Source organism: Natator depressus, chromosome 9, assembly GCF_965152275.1.
Source record: "Natator depressus isolate rNatDep1 chromosome 9, rNatDep2.hap1, whole genome shotgun sequence".
NCBI lineage: Eukaryota > Metazoa > Chordata > Testudines > Cheloniidae > Natator > Natator depressus.
Genome location: NC_134242.1, coordinates 24,163,416 through 24,190,926, shown reverse-complemented (window position 1 = coordinate 24,190,926; position 27,511 = coordinate 24,163,416). Strand labels below are relative to the sequence as shown.

Below are 27,511 nucleotides of genomic sequence, written 5' to 3'. Positions count from 1 at the left end.
GAATCTGATAAGTGTGTAACCCCATGAGACTTCAAAACAAGATTTTCCTTTGAGATTTAACTCATCCTCTGTCCTTCCTGCTGGAGAGGCCTTTCCATTACTCTGCAGTGTTGCCAATGACCTCTTACCATACAGACCTAAGTAAACAGACTTATCTAATGAGGACAGGCTCAGAGAAAAAGTTCCTGACCAGTCTGTGTTATGTCCTCCAAGACCTGTCTGTCTGAAGCCAAAAATATCATTAAGCTGCTGTCCCCAGTGGATCCAAAGTTATTTCATGGAATGCAGTAGGCCAATTGTGCAGTGCCTTGCATGGAGTGGAGGGAATTCCTTCCTGAACCTACAAGTTCATTCTCTAGATGGATGTATCTACACCATAGAACAGATTAACTGAGTAGGAAGGATTGCTAGCATAGTGTGCACCAGAATGTTGTCACAACCCCTTCTTTGGCTCTAATGACAGCTTGTATACATTAAAAGATAGAAAAGTAAATTGATTCCACTTGAATCATTAAAGACAATCTGCAATATTAGCATCAGCAGAATTATAGTTTCTCTACAGCATTCTACAACCCTAGATTTCTGGAGGAGGGAGGCTTGAGGGAGGGATTTGACTATGAATGGTGTGGTGTTTATTCTTTTCATGTACTTTTTTTTTTTTAATGGTTCACCTAGTAAGCTGCTTCTATCCCACAGCAGCTGTTGAGCCATCTGTCAGTTCTGCAATATCTGGCTTGCACAGTACATGTTAAACTTCCTTGGGGGGAAAAAAAATAAACCCACAGTCATTCCTGATTCCTACTCCTTATTTATTCCTGTTTTTCCCAATATTCTCAATGTTAGTACCACAAGTAAATAAAATTATCCTTTGCTTGCTCGCTTCCATGATACAAAGCACAGTGAAACCTTTGAAATAAATAGTTATCCAGTCACAGCAGAGAGAAGTTTCAGAGTAACAGCCGTGTTAGTCTGTATTCGCAAAAAGAAAAGGAGTACTTGTGGCTCCTTAGAGACTAACCAATTTATTTGAGCATAAGCTTCCTTCTAATATGCACAGTTATATAGGATTCCAGAGAATGGCAGGATATGCAGCTAGAATTTAATGGTAAGGACACAGTAGTTTTTTTAAGGAAGTCAGTAGTTTCAAAGTTCCATGCACATTCTTCACTTCTTGTTCTTTTCATTAAAGCTGCAGTTGTCTTCCTAGGGTGCTGCTTTGGTTCCAGTGGAAAGTGGTTTATAGGCTGTAAAAGAGTGTGTACATACCATTCAGTAAATTCAGTAATCTTAAGGCATTCATTGTTTATAGTACCAGTGGCCAAAATGTCAGGAACTTACATGTGAGTAAATAACATTATCATGTTGTTACTTTATGGGTGGCCAAAATGTAGGGAATTTTATCTGTCAATAAATGGTAAATAATAAATGCCTTAAAACTATTGAATTACTCCCTTAGCCTGCCCATCCAAAAAATCCAGAAATCCAAATCCAGTATGCTGTATTTCTGAAGTAGGGCCAGGCAAACTAGTTTAGGAATAAGTACCAACCTCCTGTATTAATAGCATAGAACTCAACCTAAAAGTTCTGAAATTTTAACTTTTGTTTTCCCTACCCTCTTCCTTAACCAGAACTGCCAAAATACTGGAGGAGGCCATTCCTGGGGTATTTCCAGACTGATTGGAAACAGGAATCACTAGAAATCCTGAGTTAAAATCAATTCTCATAAGATTCCTAGCCATATATTTGTTGATGCAGGAGGTTCTTCTTTGAATGCTTGCTCATTTCCATTCCATGTTAGGTGTGTGTGTGCGGCGTGCACAGTTGCTGGAGATTTTTTCCTCAGTGCTATTCGTGGGGCTGGCTCTAGCGTGCTCTGATGCCGCATGCTTATGCACCGGTATAAGGGACCCAGCCAGCTCCACACCCTCTCAGTTCCTTCTTACTGCCCGTGATGGTTGCTGGAATAGCTCCTCCTACTTCAGCAAACTCTTACTCAGTGGTCTTAGTTTAGTCCTTTTCCCTTGTTTCTCTATCCCGGTTCTTTATTTTCTCAGTTTGGACTGTTGTAGGTCAGTTGTATATAGCTAGCCAGCACGTCTCACCCTGTTAATGGAGTTTCATCTGCTACGATGCCAGAGTATTCTTCGGTCCCCAGTTCAAAGTCCTGTGCCTCCTGCACAAGCCCATGCCTGTGAGTGACCCACACTCCAGTTGTCTGAGTTGTCTGGGAGAGACTCATATCAGGGACCACTGCCAGATCTGTCCGGACTTCAAGCCCCATACGAAGGACAGGGAGGCCAGATTGATGTCCCTCCTGACGGAGGCGGTGCTCCGTCCCTCATTGGAGCTGAGGTGGCTCGACTCGGAACCCAGTAGCTCAGCATCGGTGTGGCATGTTCCTCCTGCTACGAGAGTATCTTGGCACCATTCTCCTTCACTGATGCTAAAGAAGAAACATCAGAAGCAGCTGGCCAAGAGGGGACGTTTCCCAACTCTGAAGAGAGCCAAGCACAGGGAGTGCAGGGGGAGTGTGACCTGAGTCTGGCCACTCCTCTGCCCCCATTCTGAGGGTGACACCGTCGACTCCATCTCATATGCAGGCTCTGTGGAGTCAAGTCCTGGACCATTGCTAGCACCAGAGGGGCAATGTGGCACCAGCAGGATCACAGTACCATCTACTCCGGAGGTGTTCGTTGTGGCCAGGGAGCTGCTGGCGCTGTCAGTAGCCATCGCAAGTGGAACAAGTGGTGGCAGCAGTGAGCAGAAAGGAGCATGTGGTCTCGGGCTCCCGTTCAGTACCAGCCTCCTTGGTACCATCTAGAGGGAAACTGTCCCTGCTTGCCTCTATGCAGGTCTTCCCACCTTGGCAATGTTCCCTGGCCCCCGATGGGTACTGCCCCTCCATGGTCTCTGGAGGATGGCTGTAGCGGGGCAGCTATCCCGCTCCTGTGAAAGGCTAGGGGAAGCAGCCACAGCGGGGGCTGTGAGACAGGAGCTAAGTCAGTCTCTCTCTAGCAGTGGAGACAGAAGAACCTTGGGAGCAGGGTACCAGAGGTAGAGAAATGCTGGGGAAAGGCAAGAGAAGCTGGGGAGCTCCAGCCTGGCAACTCCCCAGGCCTTGTGCAAGGCCTAAAAAGAGGTACTGGACTGCAGGGAAAGGCAGCAGGTCCAAATCCCCCTTGCCAGTGATGAGTGGTTTACAGACTTCAGTCTGCCTAGTGAGTGGGGGCTAGATGATGACTGGCGGTAGTCAATGAGGCAAGGTGGGGGTTCCCCTGGGAGGGGAGACCCAGACTGTGGGTTACTGCTGGGGGCGGAACCCTGAGGAAAAGGGGCACGGGGGTCCGGGAGGGACATGGGGGCCAGTGGCAGGTGCGACACCGGCCAGGAGGAGGCGCTCCGTACGCTGGAGACCTAATTCCCAAGATGACCAGCAGGAGGCGCTGCGCTGGTGAGTCTCCCTTCACTACAATGGCCCATTGTCAGACTCAGAAATGGGGTTGTATTCCCACTCAAGGAACCATTGCCAGTTTCCCCCTGATCAGCCCTACCCCCAAGTTGGTGGATCCAAGCACAGGGGTACCACTGAGTACTTGGCGCAGTGGGCACTGGCCTATGCAGATGTAATGTCCATTTTGGAACACATGGGGGATTCCCCGATACAAGGGCCCTCTTCCAGATGCTCGTACTCTGTAGTCTCAGAAAGAAGAGAGGCCCTGTCCCTCTCACCGGCACCCAACCTGCACTCCTGTACTGAGCCCAGTATCGAGCTTTAGGACCTAGATCGATGGACCCAGTTGGTGCAGAAGTAGAAGAAGAGAACCCCCTGCCGGTACAGGCATCTTCTCCTTCATGCCTGGATGAGGCAGTGTCTGGGGCGTGTGTATCCCCCCTCACAATGACTTCACAGCTCACCAGGAGCTGTTGAAAAGAGTGGCCTTGAAACTTGGGCTGGAAGTGGAGGTAGTCAAAGAATCCTCCCGCAGCCTGGTCAATATTTTGACCACTGCAGGCCCTTTGAAAGTGACCCTCCCTCTCAATGGGGCCATTTTAAGACCAGTTAAAGCCCTGTGACAAACCCCATCCTCCCGGCTTCCTATCACAAAAAGGGTTGAAAAGAAACACTTTGTTCCCGCTCAAGGCTGTGGGTACTTGTATTCCCACCCTATCCAGGGTCCCTAGTGGTCTCTGAGGCCAATGAGAGGGACAGACAGAGTTAGCAAGGAGTGACCTCCAAAGCACAGGATGCAAAGAGACTAGACCTTTTTGGCAGAAAGGTTTATTCTACAGGGTGTCTACCACTCTGCATCTCCAACCAGCAGACATTGCTGGGGAGATACAGTGTTAATGTTTGGGAGTTGATGTTGAAGGACTCTGTTCCCCAACAGTCAAGACAGGAGTTCTATGCGCTGGTGGACAAAGGGAAATCTGTGGCCAGGGCCTCCCTACGGGCTACCCTGGATGTGGCAGTTTTGGCAGCTAGATTCATGGTGTCTACAGTGGTCATGTGCAGATATTCTTGGCTCCAATCCACATCTCTGCCAACAGAGGTCCAACAGTCCATCCAGGACCTGCCATTTGAAGTCACTTCACTCTTCTCTGAACAAATGGATGTGAAGCTTCACAGCCTGAAGGCTTCTAGAGCCACCCTCAAGCCCCTGGGTCTCTATGCCTGGTGTCTTCGATGAAACACTGCAGGCTTAAAAAACTGGTCCGCTTCTCAGCTCCACCACTGTGCAAGGACCCGTTTAAGAAGCAAAAAGGGGCTATAAACCCAGACAACTGCTCCCACCTGCTTCATCCTTGCTACCGGGCCCTCACTCACAGATACTTGGGAAGCTCCAAGCAGAACTTTTGATGGGGTGCCTGAGGGCATTATACCAGTTCCTGTACTGGATCCTGCCCCCTTTTCATTTTCAGACCATTTCTCCCGCTTCAGCGCGACGTGGTCCCTCATCACCTCAAACTGCTACGTACTGAGTACAGTGGAGGAAGATTACACTTTCCAGTTTATTTCCATCCCTTCCTTCTATCCCTCTTCCCCATCCCTCTTCAGGGCCCTTCTCATGAGCCACTTTTAGACCAGGAGGCGCAAGTCCTCTTCCAGGGAGGGGCTGTGGAGGAGATACCTCAGAGCTTGAGATGGAAAGGGTTTTAGTCCCTTTATTTCTTAATCCCGAAGGCCAAGGGGGGGTCTCAGACCTGTCCTAGACCTTTGTTTCCTTAACAGTTATCTCAAGAAACTGAAGTTCCACATGGTCTCCCTGGATCCAGGGGACTGGTATGTTATTCCCTCCCTGGATCCAGGGGACTGGTATGTTGCCCTCAACTTAAAAGATGCCTATTTTCATATTTCCATATTTTTGGGCTACAGAAGATTTCTCAGTTTTGTCATGAACCAGACCCATTACCAGTTCACCACCCTCCCCTTTGGCCTGTCAGCAGCCCCTTGGGTATTCACGAAATCCATGGCAGTGGTGGCAGCCTTCCTCAGAAGGTGAGGAGTGCAAATGTTCCCTTACCTCGATGACTGGCTGATCAAGGGATAGTCCAAGACCCAGGTGAGGGCCAGCCTCCACCTGGTCTAAGCTACTTTCCAAGCACTGGGCCTGCTAATAAACAAGCAGAAGTCAATGCTCATCCCCGTTCAGAGGATAGAGTTCATTGGTGCAGTGTTTGATTCCACCTCAATCAGAGGGGCAGAGCATTCCTCTGAGAGGCTTGCTTCCAGATAATATCATCTCTGATATCGCAGATCAAGGCCCACCCCATCATAACAGGCCATTTCTGCCTCAGACTATTGGCTCATATGGCCCCATGCACATACGTGATACAGCATGTGAGACTGCGCCTCAGACCCTTTCAAGTGTGGCTGGCCTTGGCGCACTCACCAAGCTGTCATCATTTGGACTTTGTGCTTACAGTTTCCACCCAGGTCTTCACCTCCCTGGATTGGTAGAGGATCCCCCAGTTGGTGGTCTTGGGTATTCCCTTCATCAGTTCCCAACCCCCAGTATCCTTAATCTCAGTGACTTGAGCACTTGAGCACTTCAGGACTCAGAGCTTATGGTCAGGAGGAGCTCTCCCTACACATAAATGTCAGAGAGCTCAGAGCGGTCCTCCTAGCATGCCAGGTGTTTCTACCCCAGATTGCACGCAAAGTTGTATGAGTCCTTACAGACAACATGGCAGCCATGTTTTACATCAACAAGCAGGGAGGGGCATGCTCTTCCCCACAGTGTCAAGAGGCCATTCGCTTGTGGGAATTCTGCGTGAAACACTCAATCCACCTCGAAGCTTCTCGCCTTCTGGGAGCCTGGAACAATCTGGCAGATTACCTCAACAGCTATTCATCTACATGATCTCTCCAGACTGGAGAATTTCCAGGCCTGGAGAATTTTATGTGGGTCTTGAGAAATAAACAAATTTTTTTGAGTGATTAAGATAATCTAATTCAATTTACCTGTGACTGAGAACAGGTTTGAACCTTTGGAGCATGTCAGAGTTTCTCATTGAATCATGCAAATTAGTGAGGAAAAAACCTCTGAGTCATCTAGTCCACTCTCTGCCAAAGCTGGATTGCTCCCAGAAGTTCTAAGGTGTATCAAATCACTTAAAATTCTTATGTTAGGCATTGGACAGCTGAGTTAAATTTTTTTCAGAAGACTAATTAATTTACATTCAGAAAATCCGTTGGTGCAGATGATTATAGTCTCCCAGAAGACAGACAAAACTCTGCTAATCTAAAAAGGTGAGACTCATAGTTACTGTTATCAAAAAGTAATTTTTTCTGTACCCAAAGCCAGTGGCTCTCATCTTTCCAGACTATTGTACCCCTTTCAGGAGTCTGTCTTGCAAACCCCCAAGTTTCACCTCACTTAAAAACTACTTGCTTACAAAATCAGACGTAAAAATATGGAGGTGTTACAGCACACTGTTACTGAAAAATTGCGGACTTTCTCATTTTTACCATATAATTATAAAATAAGTCAATTGGAATATAAATATTGTACTTACATTTCGGTGTATAATATATAGAGCAGTATCAACAAGTCATTGTTTGTATAAAATTTTAGTTCGTAGTGACTTTGCTAGTGCTCTTTATGTAGCCTATCTAGGTGAGTTTATGTACCCCTGGAAGACCTCTGTGTACGCTGGTTGAAAACCACTGCCCTAAGCAAATACTAGAACATTTTTATAATGAAAGTAATTCCATATCAGGTGCAGTATTCAACCCACATTTATTTATGAAAGGCTCAAATTAGTTCACTTAAGAACTAATCCCCTTGTTTCCCTTCCTCTCAACTCCCAATATTGTCATTGTTCCATTTCCCACATCCCTTGGTGACTCTCCAAAGTGCCAGGTCCTCTTTTACCTTTCCCAAGAGGTAAATTGAAGCCTAGTCACCTCTAGTCAACTGGAAAATAGCAGCTCACGTGAGTTCCAGGTTAGCCCATGTCTATTCATTCTGAGTAGTAAGGCCCAGGCCCAACATTTGACAATGCACAAGGGGATTGCTGCACCCATAGAGAGCCCTATTTAAGTCAATGGGAATCTGCACATATTGTCAATGCTAGGATCAGGACTAACTCTTTAGGTACTGAATTAAAATATTCTGCAAAGCACATGCTAACAATACTTTATTTCTAATACATCACGGGATTCACAGATTAATAGCAATTGCTTGTGTGCTGTGTACACAACAGCATTTATATACAAAAGGGGAGGAAATGTTATGATTTGTGGTATAAATATCTGGGGCTTGCTTTCATACTTTTAAGTAATAGAACTAAGTAAATTATAAAAGTTAATTATAAAATAATAATTGTCTTCATTTCATCTCCTGCCACACACACCAATTATAAAATACTGCTCATCTTAGGCCAAATTTTGTTTAATAAATAACAGTAATATAATAAATGAATAACAAAAACAATAAGCACTTCCATTTGGCCTTTCATCTGAGATGTCACAGCAGTTCATAATATTCCTAACATCTGTGGTAGAAGAGGCACAGGGACCAGGATTTGACTCATAGGAAATAATTTTAATCGACTTTAAAATTGTTACAGTCCGGAGGGGATTGTGTTCCAGATTCTAAATAATCATTTATTTACAACCGATCAACAACTTCCCCCCGCAAACCTGATAGCTACTGTTTCTGTAGGTCGCTGACATATTTATGTTCCCCTGTGCAGGCAGCCAGCTAGCTAACAGAGGGAGCAAAAGACCTATTCTCTATTCACAAACCTCTTCCCAGAACTATTCAAACATCACTACGGTTACATTTGTTAGATAAGATATACACTTTGCCATGCTGACTTGTGTTCTATTTTTTAAAGGCTAGGGGGGAATAAAAATCATCATTTACCAAAGAGGGTAGGAGACAAAGGTTAGAAAATGTTGTATTCAAACTTCAAGAAGTTATTACTGCAATAGAATCATAGAATCATAGAATATCAAGGTTGGAAGGGACCTCAGGAGGTCATCTAGTCCAACCCCCTGCTCAAAGCAGGACCGATCCCCGACTAAATCATCCCAGCCAGGGCTTTGTCAAGCCTGACCTTAAAAACTTCCAAGGAAGGAGATTCCACCACCTCCCTAGGTAACGCATTCCAGTGTTTCACCACCCTCATACTGAAAAAGTTTTTCCTAATATCCAACCTAAATCTCCCCCACTACAACTTGAGACCATTACTCCTTGTTCTGTCATCTGCTACCACTGAGAACAGTCTCAATCATCCTCTTTGGAACCCCCTTTCAGGTAGTTGAAAGCAGCTATCAAATCCCCCCTCATTCTTCTCTTCTGAAGACTAAACATCCCCAGTTCCCTCAGCCTCTCCTCATAAGTCATGTGTTCCAGTCCCCTAATCATTTTTGTTGCCCTCCGCTGGACTCTTTCCAATTTTTCCACACCCTTGTAGTGTGGGGCCCAAAACTGGACACAGTACTCCAGATGAGGCCTCACCATTGTCGAAGAGAGGGGAACGATCATGTCCCTCGATCTGCTGGCAATGCCCCTACCTATACATCCCAAAATGCCATTGGCCTTCTTGGCAACAAGGGCACACTGTTGACTTATATCCAACTTCTCGTTCACTGTAACCCCTAGGTCCTTTTCTGCAGAACTGCTGCTGAGGCATTCAGTCCCTAGTCTGTAGCAGTGCATTGGATTCTTCCGTCCTAAGTGCAGGACTCTGCACTTGTCCTTGTTGAACGTCATCAGATTTCTTTTGGCCCAATCCTCCAATTTGTCTAGGTCCCTCTGTATCCTATCCCTACCCTCCAGCGTATCTACCACTCCTCCCAGTTTAGTGTCATCTGCAAACTTGCTGAGGGTGCAATCCACACCATCCTCCAGATCATTAATGAAGATATTGAACAAAACCGACCCCGGGAGCACTCCACTTGATACCGGCTGCCAACTAGATATGGAGCCATTGATCACTACCCGTTGAGCCCGACAATCTAGCCAGCTTTCTATCCACCTTATAGTCCATTCATCCAGCCCATACTTCTTTAACTTGCTGGCAAGAATACTGTGGGAGACCATGTCAAAAGCTTTGCTAAAGTCAAGGAACAACACGTCCACTGCTTTCCCTTCATCCACAGAGCCAGTTATCTCGTCATAGAAGGCAATTAGATTAGTCAGGCATGACCTACCCTTGGTGAATCCATGCTGACTGTTCCTGATCACTTTCCTCTCATGTAAGTGCTTCAGAATTGATTCCTTGAGGACCTGCTCCATGATTTTTCCAAGGACTGAGGTGAGGCTGACTGGCCTGTAGTTGCCAGGATCCTCCTTCTTCCCTTTTTTAAAGATGGGCACTACATTAGCCTTTTTCCAGTCATCTGGGACCTCCCCCAATCGCCATGAGTTTTTAATAAAGAATAAACAAAGCCATCATTAAAAAGTAGACACTCTTTGAATGACTATTTATCATATAACCCGCTGTTTGAACATACTCAAAATTCTTTCATCATTCAGTGCCACGTTAGTTACCTGTTCATCATGCTCTTTATTGGACCAGAGTATGCTCACAAATTTAATTAGGCCTTTAAAGTGGGTGAAATACAGTGTGGCTATGTCCAAATGAAAAAAAATGACTGCAAGATCTACTGCATCCTTTCTTTCTAAGGGGGGAAAAAAGAGTCTAATCAAAATAAAATGTAACAAGCTACCAATGAAAAAATAAGCTGTACATAAAATATACAGAAACAGAAGCATGGCAAGAGGGATAATTTCTAGTTTGATGAGATTTCTTCTCTGAGTATAGATGGAGACTTTATGTTTATCTGTTTCTCACTACCTGCAGAAAAATTCTCATAAAAACTCCCAAGATTTTCAGAGTAATCTACCCTCTGCCAAGCTTTTTTGCTTGATCCCTTTACAAAGAGGATGAGAATGCTTGTGATATAAAAGGATATATGTCTTCAGGAACTGATACTGTAGACAGTTATATATGCTGCTACAAATGTAGTGTATAATTTAATAAGACGCCACAGACCAGGCTTTCTCAATCCATCTAAATGATCAATAGCTATGATTCCATAATAACTTGACTGCAATTTAATAGGTCAAAAATCCATCACACAGATTTAAACTCCAATCAGTTTCTTGCAGCTTTCTTCCTTGAAAAAGACAGCTCCTGCTGGTTGCAAGACACCCTGTACTTTACTGATAATATGCTATTAAATATTAGGGACAGTTTCTTATGCCTCTCAGACCTCATCTGGCTTATTTTTGTCAGGTATCGTTTAAATGATATGCTATCAGAGTGGGTAAAAAATCAATCATGAGGATAAATATCTTTCCACATAATGGATTTATTTCTTTTTTAATACTGAGATGTTTTTGGCTGAATTGGGTTTCTGGAAAGAGGTTTAATGCAGCATTAAGTTTATAGATAAGCAAGGAAAGGGGTTAATTACTGGGTCCTGTGCTACAGAGGATTAAGCTCTAATAGGAAGATTAAAGTTGTCAGACATCCTGCAGGATACAGTGCAGTGTGAGTCTCTTGATTTTTGGTGTGTTTTAAAGCCCCAGTTCCTGGAGTCATGGGAATAAACAAACATCTTAGTTCAAACTAAGGCATAAGTGAGAACAAAGTGATGCGTAGGCTGAGTGAGGGTCCTCTGTGCAGTGGTGAATTTCACCCTCAGTGAGCAGTCATGGTACCTATGGGCTGTGTGTCCAACTGCTCATTTTTGCACACACACAGTTCTGAATACATGGATCCAAGAACTAAATTTGCCTTTGTTTGTTGCTAAATTAACAATAGTGATTCTGAATGAATGACATATTCCATCCAGAAAGGCTGTTGTGCCCAAGCTCAGCAATAGACATAGCATTATTAAAGGTGGCCAGGATAGTGATTTTCCCATCATGATTAATCATGAAAATAACCAACCTCTTGTGGGCCTGCACTGGGACAGAGCAAGAATTGAGACAGGACAAATTTGGTTTCCCATAAGCCCGAGTCAGCTAGCACGAGCATGGGTGTTTAATTGAATTGTAGCCATACCCCATGACACTGGGAAATCCAGTCATCAATACATGTGGTGTGCACTGATTCAGTGTCCGGGGGCTTACACTGATTGTATTTCCAATGTTAGACACCAAATAAAGTAGCACTCCCAGAGTGTGAAATTCCCCGCCATGGAAAGGGTCAGCGGTATTACTAACTCCAAATCTTCAAAAATCTTGAGTCAGGCCCCAAAAAACAAGAGCGTTTTCAAAAACAATAAAGTTGGGGTTCTTTTTCTTTGCTCTCCAGCCTTTAGGGTACATTCAGGTAACATTTTCTAGCTTTTCTATGCAACCATGAGGGCCAGAAACTTAACTTTTTTTCTTTTACTGAAAGCTGTGATTCCCACACCATTGCTTGACTCCAGGAGCTGATGCTTTAAAAAAGGCAAAACACTGAATGGTCAGTAGAAGGCCAAAACACTACTTAAGTCCTACTTAAGAGATCCACAGGCCTTGTGCTGGCCTTCTGCACAGGGGTGAATTTCACCCTGATTGAATATATTGCCCCGCCCCATGTGATGAAGTAGATGACACAGTCGAGGAGCTTCGAACTGCAGCCTGCAAGCTTAAGAACAGCCATGCTATCAATATTTGTGGTATAGCTGCCAAGCTGATCAAGCACGGCAAGGTTTTGATCTTGGGGTGGCTGACCCATGTTATCAACAAAGTATGGATTCATGAGAAACCACCCAATACTGGCACTTTGGGATTATTCTCTCATTTTGGAAAGGGAAAGGCGATGCTCTCGTGTGCTCTAATCACTGTGGCATCACATTGCTTTCCATGCCAAGCAAACTGTTCATGCTGGTTCTTCTTGAGCGTGTTAAGACTACCATAAGGAATCTATGCCATCTACATCAAGCTGGGTTTATGCCCAGCCAATCAACCATGTAGCAGATTTTTACCATTAGACAAATTACTGAAAAAGTCCAAGAGTTTTGGTGCAGGAAGGATGAGGTGTATATAGCCTTTATGGATTTAAAATCTGCATTTGACTTTGTTGATCGTCATTCACTTTGTCTTTGTCTGTAAGCTGTTGTTGTGCCTAGCGAGCTCCTCAACCTTCTCATAGAAATGCACCACCAAAACGAGAGCTGTGTCCACTGAGGTATTAGGATGTCCAATTGGTTTGAGTACAACAGCGGTATCTGTCAAGGGTGCATGGCTGCCCCTGATCTGTGAAATAGCAGTGAAGACATGACAGTTCTGCTTTTCACTTGGGTTAGCAACTCGAGTTCAAGCCTATAGGGCATCCTGAAGTTGAACTCAAGCTGCTAACCTAAGTTAAAAGCCACGTTGCCGTGTCGTCACTGCTATTTTAACCCAAGTTAGCTAATGCTGTTAGCTACTCCGAGTTAAGAACACATCTCTGTTTGCGGTATTGACACCCTAAATTTAGGCACCCTAAATAAGTGGCCTGATTTTTTTTTAAATGTGCTGAGCACTCCACAGCTCCCATTGGTGAGACCCAGAGATTTTGCTGCTTTCTCAACCAGTGAGGTGAAATCCATTCAGCAACTTGTGGAGACCCACTTCTGGATCACACCCCTGGTTGAGGCATTCTGATCTAATGGACTGAGGAAGGAACTCAGGAGTCAGGATATACAATTTCTGTTTGTGGGGCTATCACTGACTGTCTGCGTGACTGTGGACAAATTAGTTAAACCTTCTGCACCTCAGGTACTCCATCGGTAAATGGAGAGAAAAATGCCTACCTAGATTTGTAAAGGTCTTTGTCTTCCATAGACTTCAAAGTATTATATAAGTGCTAAATTACATTATTAATGGTAAAAAATATCACCTCTTCCATAGTCCCACATAGAACTGATAAGGACTGTAAAATTCGGGGGTGGGGGAAGGAGGCATAATCTAATACTTTGACTGACACACAGTGACGGTGTAAATGGACAAAGAAAAATCAGCTGTACTGATGTAACCAACAGTCTGATTCGCCAGTTCTATATTTCATCCCTGGCATCTGAACAATCTTAGTAAAAAGCAAGAAGATGGCGTGTATACTTGTGTTTTGTAAAATTAAATTAAAAAGAAATCTTCTGAACTGAAGTTTTTAGCAGAGGTTTTTAGTCATTTCATTTCCCAAACCTCTTCTACAACGCTGCCCTCTTGTGTTCTTAAATTTTAGAAAAATGTCATGAATAAGCATGAGCACATGTAATACTTTGTTTAATAAGAAAATTTACATTCACTACCCACCATGGTAATTCTCCTAAAATTTGCATGTACCATGCAGCTTCATCCATAAACAGGAAAAAAGATGCAAACAAAGGTGTTTGAAGATGGAATGTATTATTACATAGGCTACAAAGCTATTATTTTAGGGTTGGTTTTAGTTTCATGTTGATCATTGACCAAAACTGCTTAGCCCATTATGAACTATTAGTAGCCACATATTTACTGTAAAGGTGGGTGGGCCCAGGGAAGATCCTTCCATCTGGACATCATCCATCCTTGGGAGATTCACAACCTCAGCCTGGATCCAGCTGCTAACTTGGCAGCTGCCACCTATTTCTATAGTAGCCTGACCCCAGGGCTTTATTTCTTATCTCATGCATATCTTCTATAACTGGAACTCCATGTCTTTAGTGGTTACACCCCATTTACATTATTTAAAGTGTATTCAAATCAAGTTATAACACGCCAGTTCCAAACACCCAGAATTGTTGAGTTTGAAATCTGAAAACAAGCCTTGTAGTTTGGGCCTGACTCCCCTGTAAAGTTGGGTGCATGTACTAAAAAAGCAAACATTAATGATGGGTAATATTAACATCCTGTTTTAGGCTGGTATTTATTTAGTGATCACTATATAATGTACTTGCGCATGTAAACCATCATGTGCTCTGTTGTTTACAATTGTTTGTAAATATTGTAGTAATTTGGGTGGTAAATAGTTGGATTAATATGAAATTTCATAGAGCTCTCATCTTTTTCTTCTTGTACAGAAATTGTCCGAGCAATGACACATGTGATAAACCAGGGGATGGCAATGTACTGGGGAACCTCACGCTGGAGTGCTATGGAGATCATGGTAATGTAGCTTTTAAAAAAGTATCACCAGTTTCTGTTACGTACTCTAGATCACATTCAGGGCTGCAGAATTTGCCAAAATGCAAAACAAAGGTTGAACAATAAACACCTGTCGATGCTGGTTTTAAAGTTTTTGAGCTGGTTTTAAAATCTGTTCAGCTAAACCAATTTTAAAACCAGTTACAGTTGTTGTGTAGACCCACTTTTAGGTGTATTAAGGTGGCCTGACCTGTTTTTACTGAACTGATATCACAACTCCTGTTGGAGTTCTCCAGATGGGCTCAGTGGTCCTGGATGCTTCAATAAACTTCCCCAACAACAGTATCTGGGAATGTGTCCCATCTGGGTGCCAGGGGATGATGTTGCACTGAATATGATTCCAATATTGGGGAGAGTTTTTCCATGGATAACTCAGTCAGCTGGCCACACAGCCATATTAAATAGATTTGTCAGCATTACTATCAATTTCAGAAATCTCAAGACTAGAAGCAGACACTTTTCTAGTAAAAGACACTGTAATTGTTATCCCTTATTGTGATGAAAAAAGGTAGACCTGTAGAATTTGAGTCCTGACTGTTTAAGTCCCATAGACATTGAAGCCAGTTTTTCAATTCTGAGGAGTTCTTGCTTCATCAACCAGGGCCAAAAGAAGAATGAGCCTGGCATCAGTCAGGAGGTCAACGGGAGCTCAATAATGTATCAGTAAATTATAAAATCATTTGGCTCAAGTCTGAGCCTGACGTTTACTGTGACTCTGAACTTGACTACATCAGGGATTTTTGCAGTGGTGTAGCTATCCCCAATGCACACCAGTGTATATGTACTGCATAGATGCAACTCGGCCCTCACACCAGGATAAGTCGCACTGGCACAAGCCCCACTTGACACCAGTGCTGCGCACCTACACTGGGTGTTTGTATGGGTATAGCTATGCTAGTGCCCAAATGTAAGTCCTGAATGTAGAGGAGCCCTTTGAAAAATAAACAATAAAAAGAATAGATTCCACAGCGGCTTGGTTCTTTCAGACATACTTTAGGCATCCACTGTCTGTGCATCGGTGGAAGCACAACCTTGTCTAGGATAAGAAAAAGGCTTTGGGTTCTTTTAAAACATAATAGCTGTGACAGTCTCCCCAGGGAGCCAAGAACAGTAAACTGCTGTGAGCCTTGCTGGAGCTTAAACTGAATGACAACTTACTGCCACACCAGTTTGTCTGCCTCACCAGCGAACAACTTGAGACTCTGCCAGTCTCAACCTTGTCTAAATCTTCACAGTGAACCCCTGTTCCCAAGTTCTCCAGAGCATCTCTCTGCAGTGTCCAGCTGCTATCACTGGACATTCAGTGAAATTACCAAGTCCGCTGCCTCCAAAGAAAGTGCACACACCAGCCTGTTAAGTTAGCTTTAAGTCTGCCCCTAAACAGCACTGAGATGATTTTATGGTAAAACCAAAAGTAAGTTTGTTAATAAAGAGCAGAGATTTAAGTGACAGTAATTAAGGATAATAGAAACCGTAAATGGTTTAAAATAAAGCAAATATAAAACACTTTCTAGAGTCTAAAACTTAACGGATTACAATCCTGGTCTCAGGCAGTTTCTCACTTACTGTCAGTTCTCAGCACCTTCAACCCACATGGCTGGGGATCTACCTTTCAGAAAGTGCTGGCCTCTTTGTCCCTTAAGTGATGGCTTTTTGCTTCTCCTTATATTTCCCCAAAATCATTGTTTTGTTCCCAAAGTGAGGATGACCCCCTTGGGTTCAGACTCTGGTCATGCTGTTTGTTCTTTAGCAAGCGGGGGCCTTTATCCCGTTGGTGTCATCACTTAGATGCAAATGTTTGTCCATTGTCTTTTGCTTGTAATCAAGCCATGTTGTTTCCTCCTTCCCCTGTTAGCTCAATCACTCTGTTTACCACAGATGCATATATTATCCATTGTCTTTGGCTTACGAAGCTTGACCCTGGCGGACTGTCCAATATACATTCCTTTGTCTAGGACAAATCTGTTAATGAACTTTACTTGGATTGCTTGGTCTAAACATATTTTAGTAGCATATATCCAGCACACCTACATAACTCTTGACATGCTAACTGTACGTACATCATACAAGAATATTAATCACCAGAAAGTCACCAGTTTTCATACGATACCATATGAAATACTCTTTGGATAAATATGATGACAACAGTGTGTTATGCATAATGAGTTTGTCAAGCATGGTAACAGTTGTAGTCAGACAGAGAACCCTTTGCCAGTGGGCACTGAGAGGATCAGAGGGTCACATTGGATAACCCATGTTGATTAACTGCTGTTTAAAAACTTGTTAGCTCCTAATGCAGACAAGTTGTAACACCTTTATCAACATGTTGGTTGGTTGTAGTCAACCCAAAGCTGCTGAGTATTGCAGCAGTGGAAAATGTAATGGACTTCTGGGATGGAGATCCATCAGTTTGAGGAATTTTGATTTCACCTTGTAGAGAAAAAGGAACAACTGTGTGTTGTGTTTTCAGAGCTAAGTACCATGAAAGCAATGTGAGCATGTATGGTCAGCATGCAACCTATATTTCACTGCAGTGACATTAGATCTTATACACGCCTACAGGTTAGTTCAGGTGTGACGTGAGCAGAATCTACAATTGCTGGGTATTTTTAATAATTGATTCTTAGGGTTACTATTAACCAGTAAAGGTCTGATCCAAGAACCTCTGAAGTTAGTGAGTCTTTCCATTGACTATAATGGGAGTTGGATCAGGTCCAAAATGCCCTGAGAATTTGTTGTATTTGTTTGAATACACAGAAAACAAAACATTAAAAAGCTCTTTGAAAAGAAACTTGGGAAACGTGCATATCGATACTGCATCTGACGAGAATGTGGGAATCTACTTTGCAGCAGATTCTTTATACCTAAAAAGGTTGGGACATGCACTGATTTTGTGGATGCTTAGCTGATTGATATGTTATATTCCACAAGGATAGTCTCTGTTAATACTTCATTTTATTTTACTGATTTTGTACAGGAAGCTTATTCTGTAGCAAGACAGTTTAATATGATTCCACCAGTATGTGAACAGGCTGAATATCATCTTTTCCAGAGAGAGAAAGTGGAGGTTCAACTGCCAGAATTATACCACAAAATAGGTAAAGTTTTGAGATTTGCTCTGTTCTCTCATTTCTTACTCTTGAGGAAATGATACGCTAATGGCAAGGATACAGAATCCTTTCCTGTGTGTCCCTGTTAAATAGAAGTGTGGCAGAAGACAAACATCTGCCTAGCAATCCAAAGAGAGAGACTGGCTCGGTGTAGCTCTAAAAGTAGATATCTGTTACTTTGAGATGCTAATTTCTAAAGCCCAAATGGTACCCCACATCTGTGCAGAAAGGGGGGCCACCCTGCACTCCTCTCATCTCTCCTGTGCTGAAGGGGATGCGTCTGCCTCCATAGCACAATCTGCCCCTTCAGTGGCTCCAGGCCACTCCATGGAGTCTGTGGTCAGGGATGGGGTGGAGACAAAATGGGCTGGAAGAGGAGCAGATTGGCCAGGGTGCACTTTATCCTCCCCTCCGCTCCTGTGGAGAATGCACCAGCAGGACTATCTTTTCTCCAGATCCACTCCCTGGGGAGCTGCCAGATGCAGTGCAGAAAAAGGGGTGAGACAGCATAACAAAGAGAGGTAGGGGGCATTGCCACCCATCAGTGAGACACAGGAGCCAAGACAAGGGGCAGGATTGGGATACCTCGATAAACTGGGAAGAGGAGGAGCCAGCATGAGGCAAGCAGCTGCCACAAATAGGACTGTGCCAGTTGCTCTAAGAGGGACCACAGAGCCTTTTTTAAAAATGTGAAATAACCTTGTCCAGGTCCTTTTAAGGAAGAGACTGTTGTTACCATTACACTGCCTGAACATCACTAACAACTGTCATAGGAATAAGCGGTACACTTGGTCTTTCTGTTTGCTGTCAGTCACATTTATGATGTACCAATATGTCACCAATTCACTGTAATTTCCTTATCCGATTGCTTGGTAGGAGTTGGAGCAATGACATGGTCTCCACTTGCCTGCGGGATCATCTCTGGGAAATATGGAAATGGGGTTCCTGAAAGCTCCAGGGCTTCACTGAAGGTATTTCTCCAGAATTCAAGAGAAGGGGATGCATTGCCTTTGTGAGGGCTTGAAATGAAATATAAACTGATTCATTGTAATAAAGCTGCCCCTATGCCCAGCTCTGTTGATAGGTCAGCTCAGTTTCTCTGGCAACTATAGTCCAGTAGGAGTAAAAATCTGTGTTATAAGAAATTCTCAGTTTCACTGCCACAGTTTAGTCCATCGTTGTGATCCTGTTGATTAGCTTTATGTGGGTATTCTGGGCCAGATCCTTGCTGGTGTGAATTGACCTAGATGTACTGAAGTCAGAGCTCTACCAGTTTATACCAACTAAGGATTGATTTGGCCTTCTTTATTTTTCTTCATTCTGATAACAGGGTTTTCCAGCCTCTGAGGGCAGAGCCTAATAAAACCATCTTGGACATAAAGATATAAAATTTAGGGGAGCCCAATTCTGGCAGTGCCTGTGCCTTACCCTATCACTCTCCTGTTTGAAGGAATTTGATTATGTAGGCTATGCCTACATGATCATAACAGATATTCCATGTCCAGGACTCCAAAGGAAGTAGAATAATGCTCTGCAGCTGTCTAATCAAAGCAGGAATTGTAATGGTTTGTGCTCTCAAATGTATGTTTATTCGAGACAGAGAACATTATTTCAGAGGTTTTTATCACTAATGTTACCCAGCAGCAGGAGAGCACCAGGCCATAATTACAGGTTGGAGGACAGCAGGATTTTGTCCTCAGCATGACCCACATAATTCCTCTGCACAAAGCCCTTTTACTCAGGCTTTGCCTGAAGACTCAGAATACACCCCTAGAAATTAGAAATGTAAAAGACCCACCAGGTTGCATAGTCCATCCCCTCTGCTAGAGGAGGAATGCAGCCTGTCAGCATGTCTGGAGTGGCTCATGACCCTGAGTGCCTACCTCAGAGCAGATTGTCAGAAAACAGGCAGATACCCCAAACTGGTGGTGTGTTCCACAATTAGATTTCACCAAGCCAGTGACGAATGTGAACTCCTGGATCACTATACCAGTCTTACTATGGAGTCACAGACAGTCCCCTTAGCCTCTCCAGTTTATCTTGCCACCCAGACAAACTGGACTTTGTGATAAAATGGTTACTTTCACCAAAAATCACATCACATTTAGGTTGGTTCCAGTCCCAAGATACCAGTCACTTACACCAAACTTGCCACTGCTATCCAATTCTATAGTAAACTAACTAAAAGTTTATTAGCTAAGAAAAGGAAATGAGAGTTATTGAGAGGTTAAAACAGGTACAATATATGCACAGGTGAGTCACAGTTCGTAATTCCAAATGGTGGCAGTGATGTAATAAACTGCCAGTTTCCCAAAAATCTTTTCAGGGTACCCAGATTGTCTCTGGGGATCTCTGCTTTACATCTGGTACACTTCCCTGTAAGAGTCCAAACAGTCCAGAGATGAGGATCTTTCCTTGAATCCATACTTACAGCTTTTTCTCACAGAAAACAAGCTGACAGCATCACTACCCAGGTGGGCTTTTCCTTTGATGACAGAGACTGAGGAATGCATTTTGAATCTTTGACCTCCAGTCATCACACACAATGACCACTTGCTTTGAAATTAGCACTTTTCTCTTAAAGTTCTTCATTTGCATTCCATAAGGCTTCTTTCTCGTTTCATGGGTTATTTAGTTACAGGGGTATACACAATATAAATGTTTGCTACTACATTATAACAGGATACAGATAAGTGAGAACAATGCAAGTAACATCCCACTAGTTTTCATGAAGTTTAAACACCAAATACAGTTACACATTTAACAATCACTTTGATCTATACTAATGTGCAAGTGAATTGGCCTGGGGCTCTGGCATGAGCTGGCACCTGGTCCACAGGCCACAGAGTATTTTGTATTGTCCTATCCAGTCCAGCAGGTTCTAAGATTTCATTGTAACCAAAAGCACTTTGCAGCTGTCTCTTTCAGAACATTTTAAAAACCAAAATGGCTTGGTCTGTCTGCACTGCACCGCAGTGCTCGCTACGGGCATGTGAATAGCAGTATCTAGTTTGCGTTAACATAGCCTGTTTAAATAAGGACTACGTTAACATGCACTAAGTTCCTTTTAGTTTGTGCCAGCAGCATCCAAACAAGGCAGTTACAGTGCAACACTTGGGTGCCCTTTGCAGTTCACACCCCTGTTGTCCACATTGCAGCCCACTGTAGACACAGCCTCAGATTCTCTCCTGCCAAGAGATCTTCTTGGTGCAGGAGTGAGAAGGGGCATCAGGAAATCAGTTATGACTCCTTGATTCTTAGGTAGATCTGTGCTGGCCTGGGCAAAGGTTAGGACAGCCAAGAAGCTGTCTGAACCTAAGGCAGCTAACTATAGTCCCCAAGGGAGTGTATGCCAGTTGGGGATAGCTGGAGTGCAGTGTGAGTGAGTCACAGCCCTCCCCATCCCCAGAATAACCACTATACCAGGGGGCTAAGGAGAGGCAGGCGTTGGAGCTGGGACGAATCAAGATAAAAAAGATGCAATGCAAGGGAGTCTAATCTTGCATTAATGAGAGCACTGTTACTTGGCCACTGAGGGCTAGATTCACAAAGGGACTTAGGTGCCTGTTACATTAGGTGCCTAAGACCCAGATTTAGGTGCTACTGGTGTTCACAAAATCCCCACTCGGCTACCGCCTCACCCTATAGGCACCTAAACTCACTTGGTAGTAGTAAAAGTTCCCTAGGCACCTACATTTCTGCCTCTGAGCATGTGCATGGCTGCCTCACTCTAGGCAACCAGACACCTATCTCCCACTTAAGCCCCAGTGTGGTTCACAAACCAGGGAAGATAGGTGCTTGGCTGCTGAAATCACAGGTAGGGCTTGATCTGGTAGGCATGCTCGGAGGCTGCCTAACTCCAGAAATAGAACAGTGGGAAGAGCAAAACTGAGAATTACTCTATAGCCTGTGGGTAAGGCACTCAGCTGGGAGGTGGGAGACCCTGGATTCAGTCCCCCTATTGCAATGACTATTGATACACACTGATACAGCTTTAACAAGAGAGATTGAGGGAGCCCCATATCAGAATATCCCATAGTTCAGTGGTTGTTAGGGTGCTTGCCTGAGATGTGGCAGATCCCTGTTCAAATCTCTTTGCCTCATCAGGCAGAGGGGGGACTTGAGCTGGGGGGTCTCCCACATGAGTACCCTAACCACTGCGCTAAAAGTTATGAAGGAGCTCCCCCGCCTCCTCCTCTTGCAAGAAACACCTTAGGTGCCTAACTCCAGGCGAGGGTTCACAGCTGAGAATCCCAAGCAGAGCTAGGCACCTATCTCAGCAAAAAGGGCGGGGCTTACCACAGAACCCGATGGTCAGCATCTCCCACTGACTAGCTTAAATGGCTCCCTAACCAGGGTGCTGGCTTTTGTGGATTGCATTCTAAAGTGCCTCTCTCCCCATTCGTTGTATAAGGCACCTAGGCACCTTACTCCGGCTTTGCGAAGCAGTGGTGTTCCTGTGATTTTTTAGGTGCCTAAAAGTTAAGTGCTACATTGCTTAGTGACAAACTTCCTAAATCCCTATGTGAATCTAGCCGTAAGTCCCTTCTACATAGTTAAAAAAAAAAAAAAAAAAAAAGCAGGATTCAGAAGGGAATGCATAGCTAAGTGCTTTATTAGCATGATGTGGACAGTGCTTAATCTCTATAATCTTGGATTTACACATTCCCCACTCACACCCCATTTTGAATAATGCACACTTGCAAGTAATGGAGTAAGTGCATAGGAAACTCCAGCCTTACTGCTGCTCAGGATGGAGGGCTACACCTTGTGCTTAATCTTATATCCTTGCATAACTCTCGCTTGCACTGTGCTGGGGTGCACCATCTTGCACACCTGGCTGTGCACTGAACAAGGGAGCAAAGACCAAGGCATTAAGCCTCCCACCTTCCGTCTAAAGATAGTAAATATAACTGGGTCAGATATATCCATCCCTGCCCATCCTGGCTAATATCCCTGATTTATCTTCAGTTAGTTCCATAGTGTTGCACCAGAGATTGATTTGGCCCACTATCACTGTTTTGCGTGAGGAAGTTGAGGCAGAAAGAGGGTAGTGACTTGCCCAAACTCATACTGGGACTTTGATATGCCAGAGATAAACCTCAGGATCCTAGATTTCGGTCCTGTGCTTTTACCTCAAGATTTTTTCTTCCTCTCTTGTCTAATGTTTTAGAGCTCTCAGAGCCCCAGCCCAGTCATTCTTATGAAACGTCTCTATTATTTTCTTTCAATGCCTGGAAAAAACCCTTTTATGAATCAATCACAGAATCATAAACTATCTGGGTTGGAAGGGACCTCAGGAAGTCATCTAGTCCAACCCCCTGCTCAAAGCAGGACCAATCCCCAACTAAATCATCCCAGCCAGGGCTTTGTCAAGCCTGACCTTAAAAACTTCCAAGGAAGGAGATTCCACCACCTCCCTAGGTAACGCATTCTAGTGCTTCACCACCCAACTAGTGAAAAAGTTTTTCCTAATATCCAACCTAAACCTCCCCCACTGCAACTTGAGACCATTACTCCTCGTTCTGTCATCTGCTGCCACTGAGAACAGTCTCGATCATCCTCTTTGGAACCCCCTTTCAAGTAGTTGAATACGGCTATCAAATTCCTCCTCATTCTTCTCTTCTGCAGATTAAATAATCCCAGTTCCCTCAGCCTCTCCTCATAAATCATGTGATCCAGTCCCCTAATCATTTTTGTTGCCTTCCACTGGACTCTTTCCAATTTTTCCACATCCTTCTTGTAGTGTGGGGCCCAAAACTGGACACAGTACTCCAGATGAGGCTTCACCAATGTGGAATAGAGGGGAACGATCACGTCCCTCGATCTGCTGGCAATGCCCCTACTTATACATCCCAAAATGCCATTGGCCTTCTTGGCAACAAGAGCACACTGTTGACTCATATCCAGCTTCTCATCCACTGTAAACCCTAAGTCCTTTTCTGCAGAACTGCTGCCGAGCCATTCGGTCCCTACTCTGTAGCGGTGCATGGGATTCTTCCATCCTAAGTGCAGGATTCTGCACATGTCCTTGTTGAACCTCATCAGATTTCTTTTGGCCCAATCCAATAATTTGTCTAGGTCCCTCTGTATCCTATCCCTACCCTCCAGCGTATCTACCTCTCCTCCCAGTTTAGTGTCATCTGCAAACTTGCTGAGGGTGCAATCCACGCCATCCTCCAAATCATTAATGAAGATATTGAACAAAACCGGCCCCAGGACCAACCCCTGGGGCACTCCACTTGATACCGGCTGCCAACTAGACATGGAGCCATTGATCACTACCCGTTGAGCCCGACAATCTAGCCAGCTTTCTATCCACCTTATAGTCCATTCATCCAGCCCATACTTCTTTAACTTGCTGGCAGGAGTACTGTGGGAGACCATGTCAAAAGCTTTGCTAAAGTCAAGGAATAACACATCCACTGCTTTCCCCTCATCCACAGAGCCAGTTATCTCATCATAGAAGGCAATTAGATTAGTCAGGCATGACTTGCCCTTGGTGAATCCATGCTGACTGTTCCTGATCACTTTTCTCTCCTCTAAGTGCTCCAGAATTGATTCCTTGAGGACCTGCTCCATGATTTTTCCAGGGACTGAGGTGAGGCTGACTGGCCTGTAGTTCTCCGGATCCTCCTCCTTCCCTTTTTTAAAGATGGGCACTACATTAGCCTTTTTCCAGTCGTCCAGGACCTCCCCCGATCGCCATGAGTTTTCAAAGATAATGGCCAATGGCTCTGCAATCACATCCGCCAACTCCTTTAACACTCTCGGATGCAGCGCATCCGGGCCATGGACTTGTGCTCATCCAGCTTTTCTAAATAGTCCCGAACCACTTCTTTCTCCACAGAGGGCTGGTCACCTCCTCCCCATGCTGTGCTGGCCAGTGCAGTAGTCTGGGAGCTGACCTTGTTCGTGAAGACAGAGGCAAAAAAAGCAATGAGTACATTAGCTTTCTCCACATGCTTGGTCACTAGGTTGCCTCCCTCATTCAGTAAGGGGTCCACACTTTCCTTGACTTTCTTCTTGTTGCTAACATACCTGAAGAAACCCTTCTTGTTACGCTTAACATCTCTTGCTAGCTGCAACTTCAAGTGTGATTTCGCCTTCCTGATTTCACTCCTGCATGCCCGAGCAATATCTTTATACACTTTCCTGGTCATTTGTCCAATCTTCCACTTCTTGTAAGCTTCTTTTTTGTGTTTAAGATCAGCAAGGATTTCACTGTTAAGCCAAGCTGGTCACCTGCCATATTTACTATTCTTTCTACACAGCAGGATGGATTGTCCCTGTAACCTTAAGGATTCTTTAAAATACAGCCAGCTCTCATGAAATGTATTTGAAGTTTATTGCAGCCTAGTGGCTGCAAGGCACCTTCTATAAATAGAAAAGGAGTACTTGTGGCACCTTAGAGACTAACAAATTTACCTGAGCATAAGCTTTCCTGAGCTACAGCTCACTTCATCGGATGGATTCAGTGGAAAATAGTAAACCTTTCGAGTCACTCAGCAGCTGAAAAGCAACTACTCATAAAACAGGTTTGTTTAGTGCTATTCAGTGCTTCCAGCAGAATTTTTAAGATGACAAAAAAATAATCTTGAATTCCTCGGACGTACAGGGTACTGTATGCTCTAGAGAAGAGGTTTTCAACCTGTGGTCTATGGATCCCTGGAGGTTTGCACCCTAAGATTTCCAAAGGGGTCCACACCGCCAATCAAAAATTTTTAGGGGTCCACAAATGAAAAAAGCTTGAAAACCACTGCTCTAAAGTAACTACCAGAGCTATTTCAATCAGCTCTCTGTGCCAAAGGCCTTACACTTAATTTGGCTATGTAACAGCTCTGCTCAGGATGGGGCTTTTGGCAATCTGAAGATTAATAAATAATAGGGGTAAAGATACTTTCCCAGCAGTCCCACCAGTCTACATTACTCCAGCAAGCCATACAAAACCTTTCATTTGCATAAATACAAGGTTTTGTCAGCAGCACTCACTGCCGGGGCTTGGAGAGGGTGGGAGTATAGGGACTTTATTACGTAATATGAAACATCAGGGAATTTGCAAGGTACATCAGGAGGCTTTTATAACAAAGGAATCATGTTTTAAATATGAATGTATTCCCCTACCACAGAATTGTATTTAAACAGTAGTTTTGGAAGGAAATTCTAAATACATAGCAAGCGGGCATTTTGTCCATCGTAAACTACTGTTATGCTGACAGAATATCTTGAAAAGCGCCTTGCACTGGTAATAAAAATGGTTCATAGCTCTGATATATTATGCATGAGTTAAGTAGCATGCAGCTTTTGCCTTCATTAGCTTTCTTGCAGAACATCCTAATTTTATATCTCCTTGCCCCCTTTTAAATCCTCATCTCTCCATACTCCCTATTAATTAAATTCAGGGTGCGAGGCTAGATAAGATTACATTTAGAAGCCCATTGTTAAAAGAGGAGCAAAATTCTTTAAAGAACTAAGCAGTAGTTTTTTGAATTCTAAAATGCTGGAGCATCACATCATACTAGACTCAGATACAATTCAGTTGTTGGTTGGTGATATGTAATTATCAAAGTGAGTTATTTAATCTATTTCAATACGGTGTTAGCTCCATTATTAGAGTTTAATCCCATAGATTGTTCATAATGCAACACCTAACTTTACTACACTATACTCTTGTACTCTTTAACATTACACAGCACGCTCTGCCCTGCCCACGCTGTAAAGTCAGGAGGAAGGAATAACTTTGTGGGTGATGCTCCAACCTGGGTTCATGGATTCCAGCGGGAGCATTCTCTGGCCAGAGTGAGGGTCTCTGTAACAAGGAAATTGAGAGGATTGGGGAAGAAAAGCAAGGTAATGGGAGGTTAGAAAGGAGTTTAGTAAGAGTTCACTCTTTGAATGTTGGTATTAGCTCACTTACCCACCCTGGACAATGAGCAATCACAACAAAGCTGAAACATCAAATGCATTACACTTGTCTTTAATTCTTTGTCATGCTGCTGTCCTGCCATTGGCACTAACAATTCAAATCTCAAATTATACACAGACATTGCACAGACTTGTTTTATCTATTAAGATGCAGATAGGTAACTTTCTGCACGCTGGACCTGCTCTAGGGTTAAGTGCGTAAGAAAACAGCAGAGTAAGGTTTTTCGTCCTGATCTGTACCATGAAGATTAATGGTACTCTGTTACATTACAAATGGAATCAAATCTGACATGCCAGAATCTACATGCATCCAGAACTTTTCATTTTTATGTCTTGTTTCACTGTAAAAATTGACATATAGCCCCCCAAAAAGGCAACGCTTTCTCTGGTTATGAAGCCTTCTTAGTACTTGCTGTTATCTCTGATGTACTGTCCTTATTATGGCTGACAGTTTGAAAAATGGCACCGCATTAAGACATCAGCATTTAAACAACATTTTAAAAGACTCAAGATATTTAACTAAAGAATGTCTTTTGGATCATCTCATGGGTAAAAATCAGCCTTCTGCAATAAATGTAAAAGGATGAAGGATGGCTCCCCACATTAGCTCTTCTCAACTGTTTGAGGCTGAGAAATAATACAGCAGCACTAAGATGAGTATCTGAAAGCATTTCACACATACACACTTTTATAGATGCTCATGTAGGAGCCAGTGGAGTCAGCAGACCTGGGTTGCGTTCCTGGCTCTGCCACTGAATTGCTGTGTGATCCTGTGCCTTAGTTTCTCCATCATAAAATGAGGATAATGCTTAGTCCACCACTACAAAGCACCAAGAGATCTAGGGATAGGAAGCACTATAA

At 43.7% G+C, this 27,511-nt stretch overlaps 1 protein-coding gene across 6 annotated transcripts in view; it reads left to right on the top strand.

Annotated features, from left to right (window-relative positions):
- KCNAB1 (potassium voltage-gated channel subfamily A regulatory beta subunit 1) overlaps positions 1–27,511 on the top strand; it is a 167,635-nt gene that overhangs the window by 134,676 nt on the left and 5,448 nt on the right. For all 6 annotated transcript variants that reach the window (XM_074963734.1, XM_074963731.1, XM_074963732.1 and 3 more), the window contains 3 exons: positions 14,492–14,577; positions 17,593–17,713; positions 18,602–18,696. In XM_074963734.1, the coding sequence (XP_074819835.1) occupies positions 14,492–14,577; positions 17,593–17,713; positions 18,602–18,696 (302 nt within the window). The remainder of the gene's footprint in view (positions 1–14,491; positions 14,578–17,592; positions 17,714–18,601; positions 18,697–27,511) is intronic.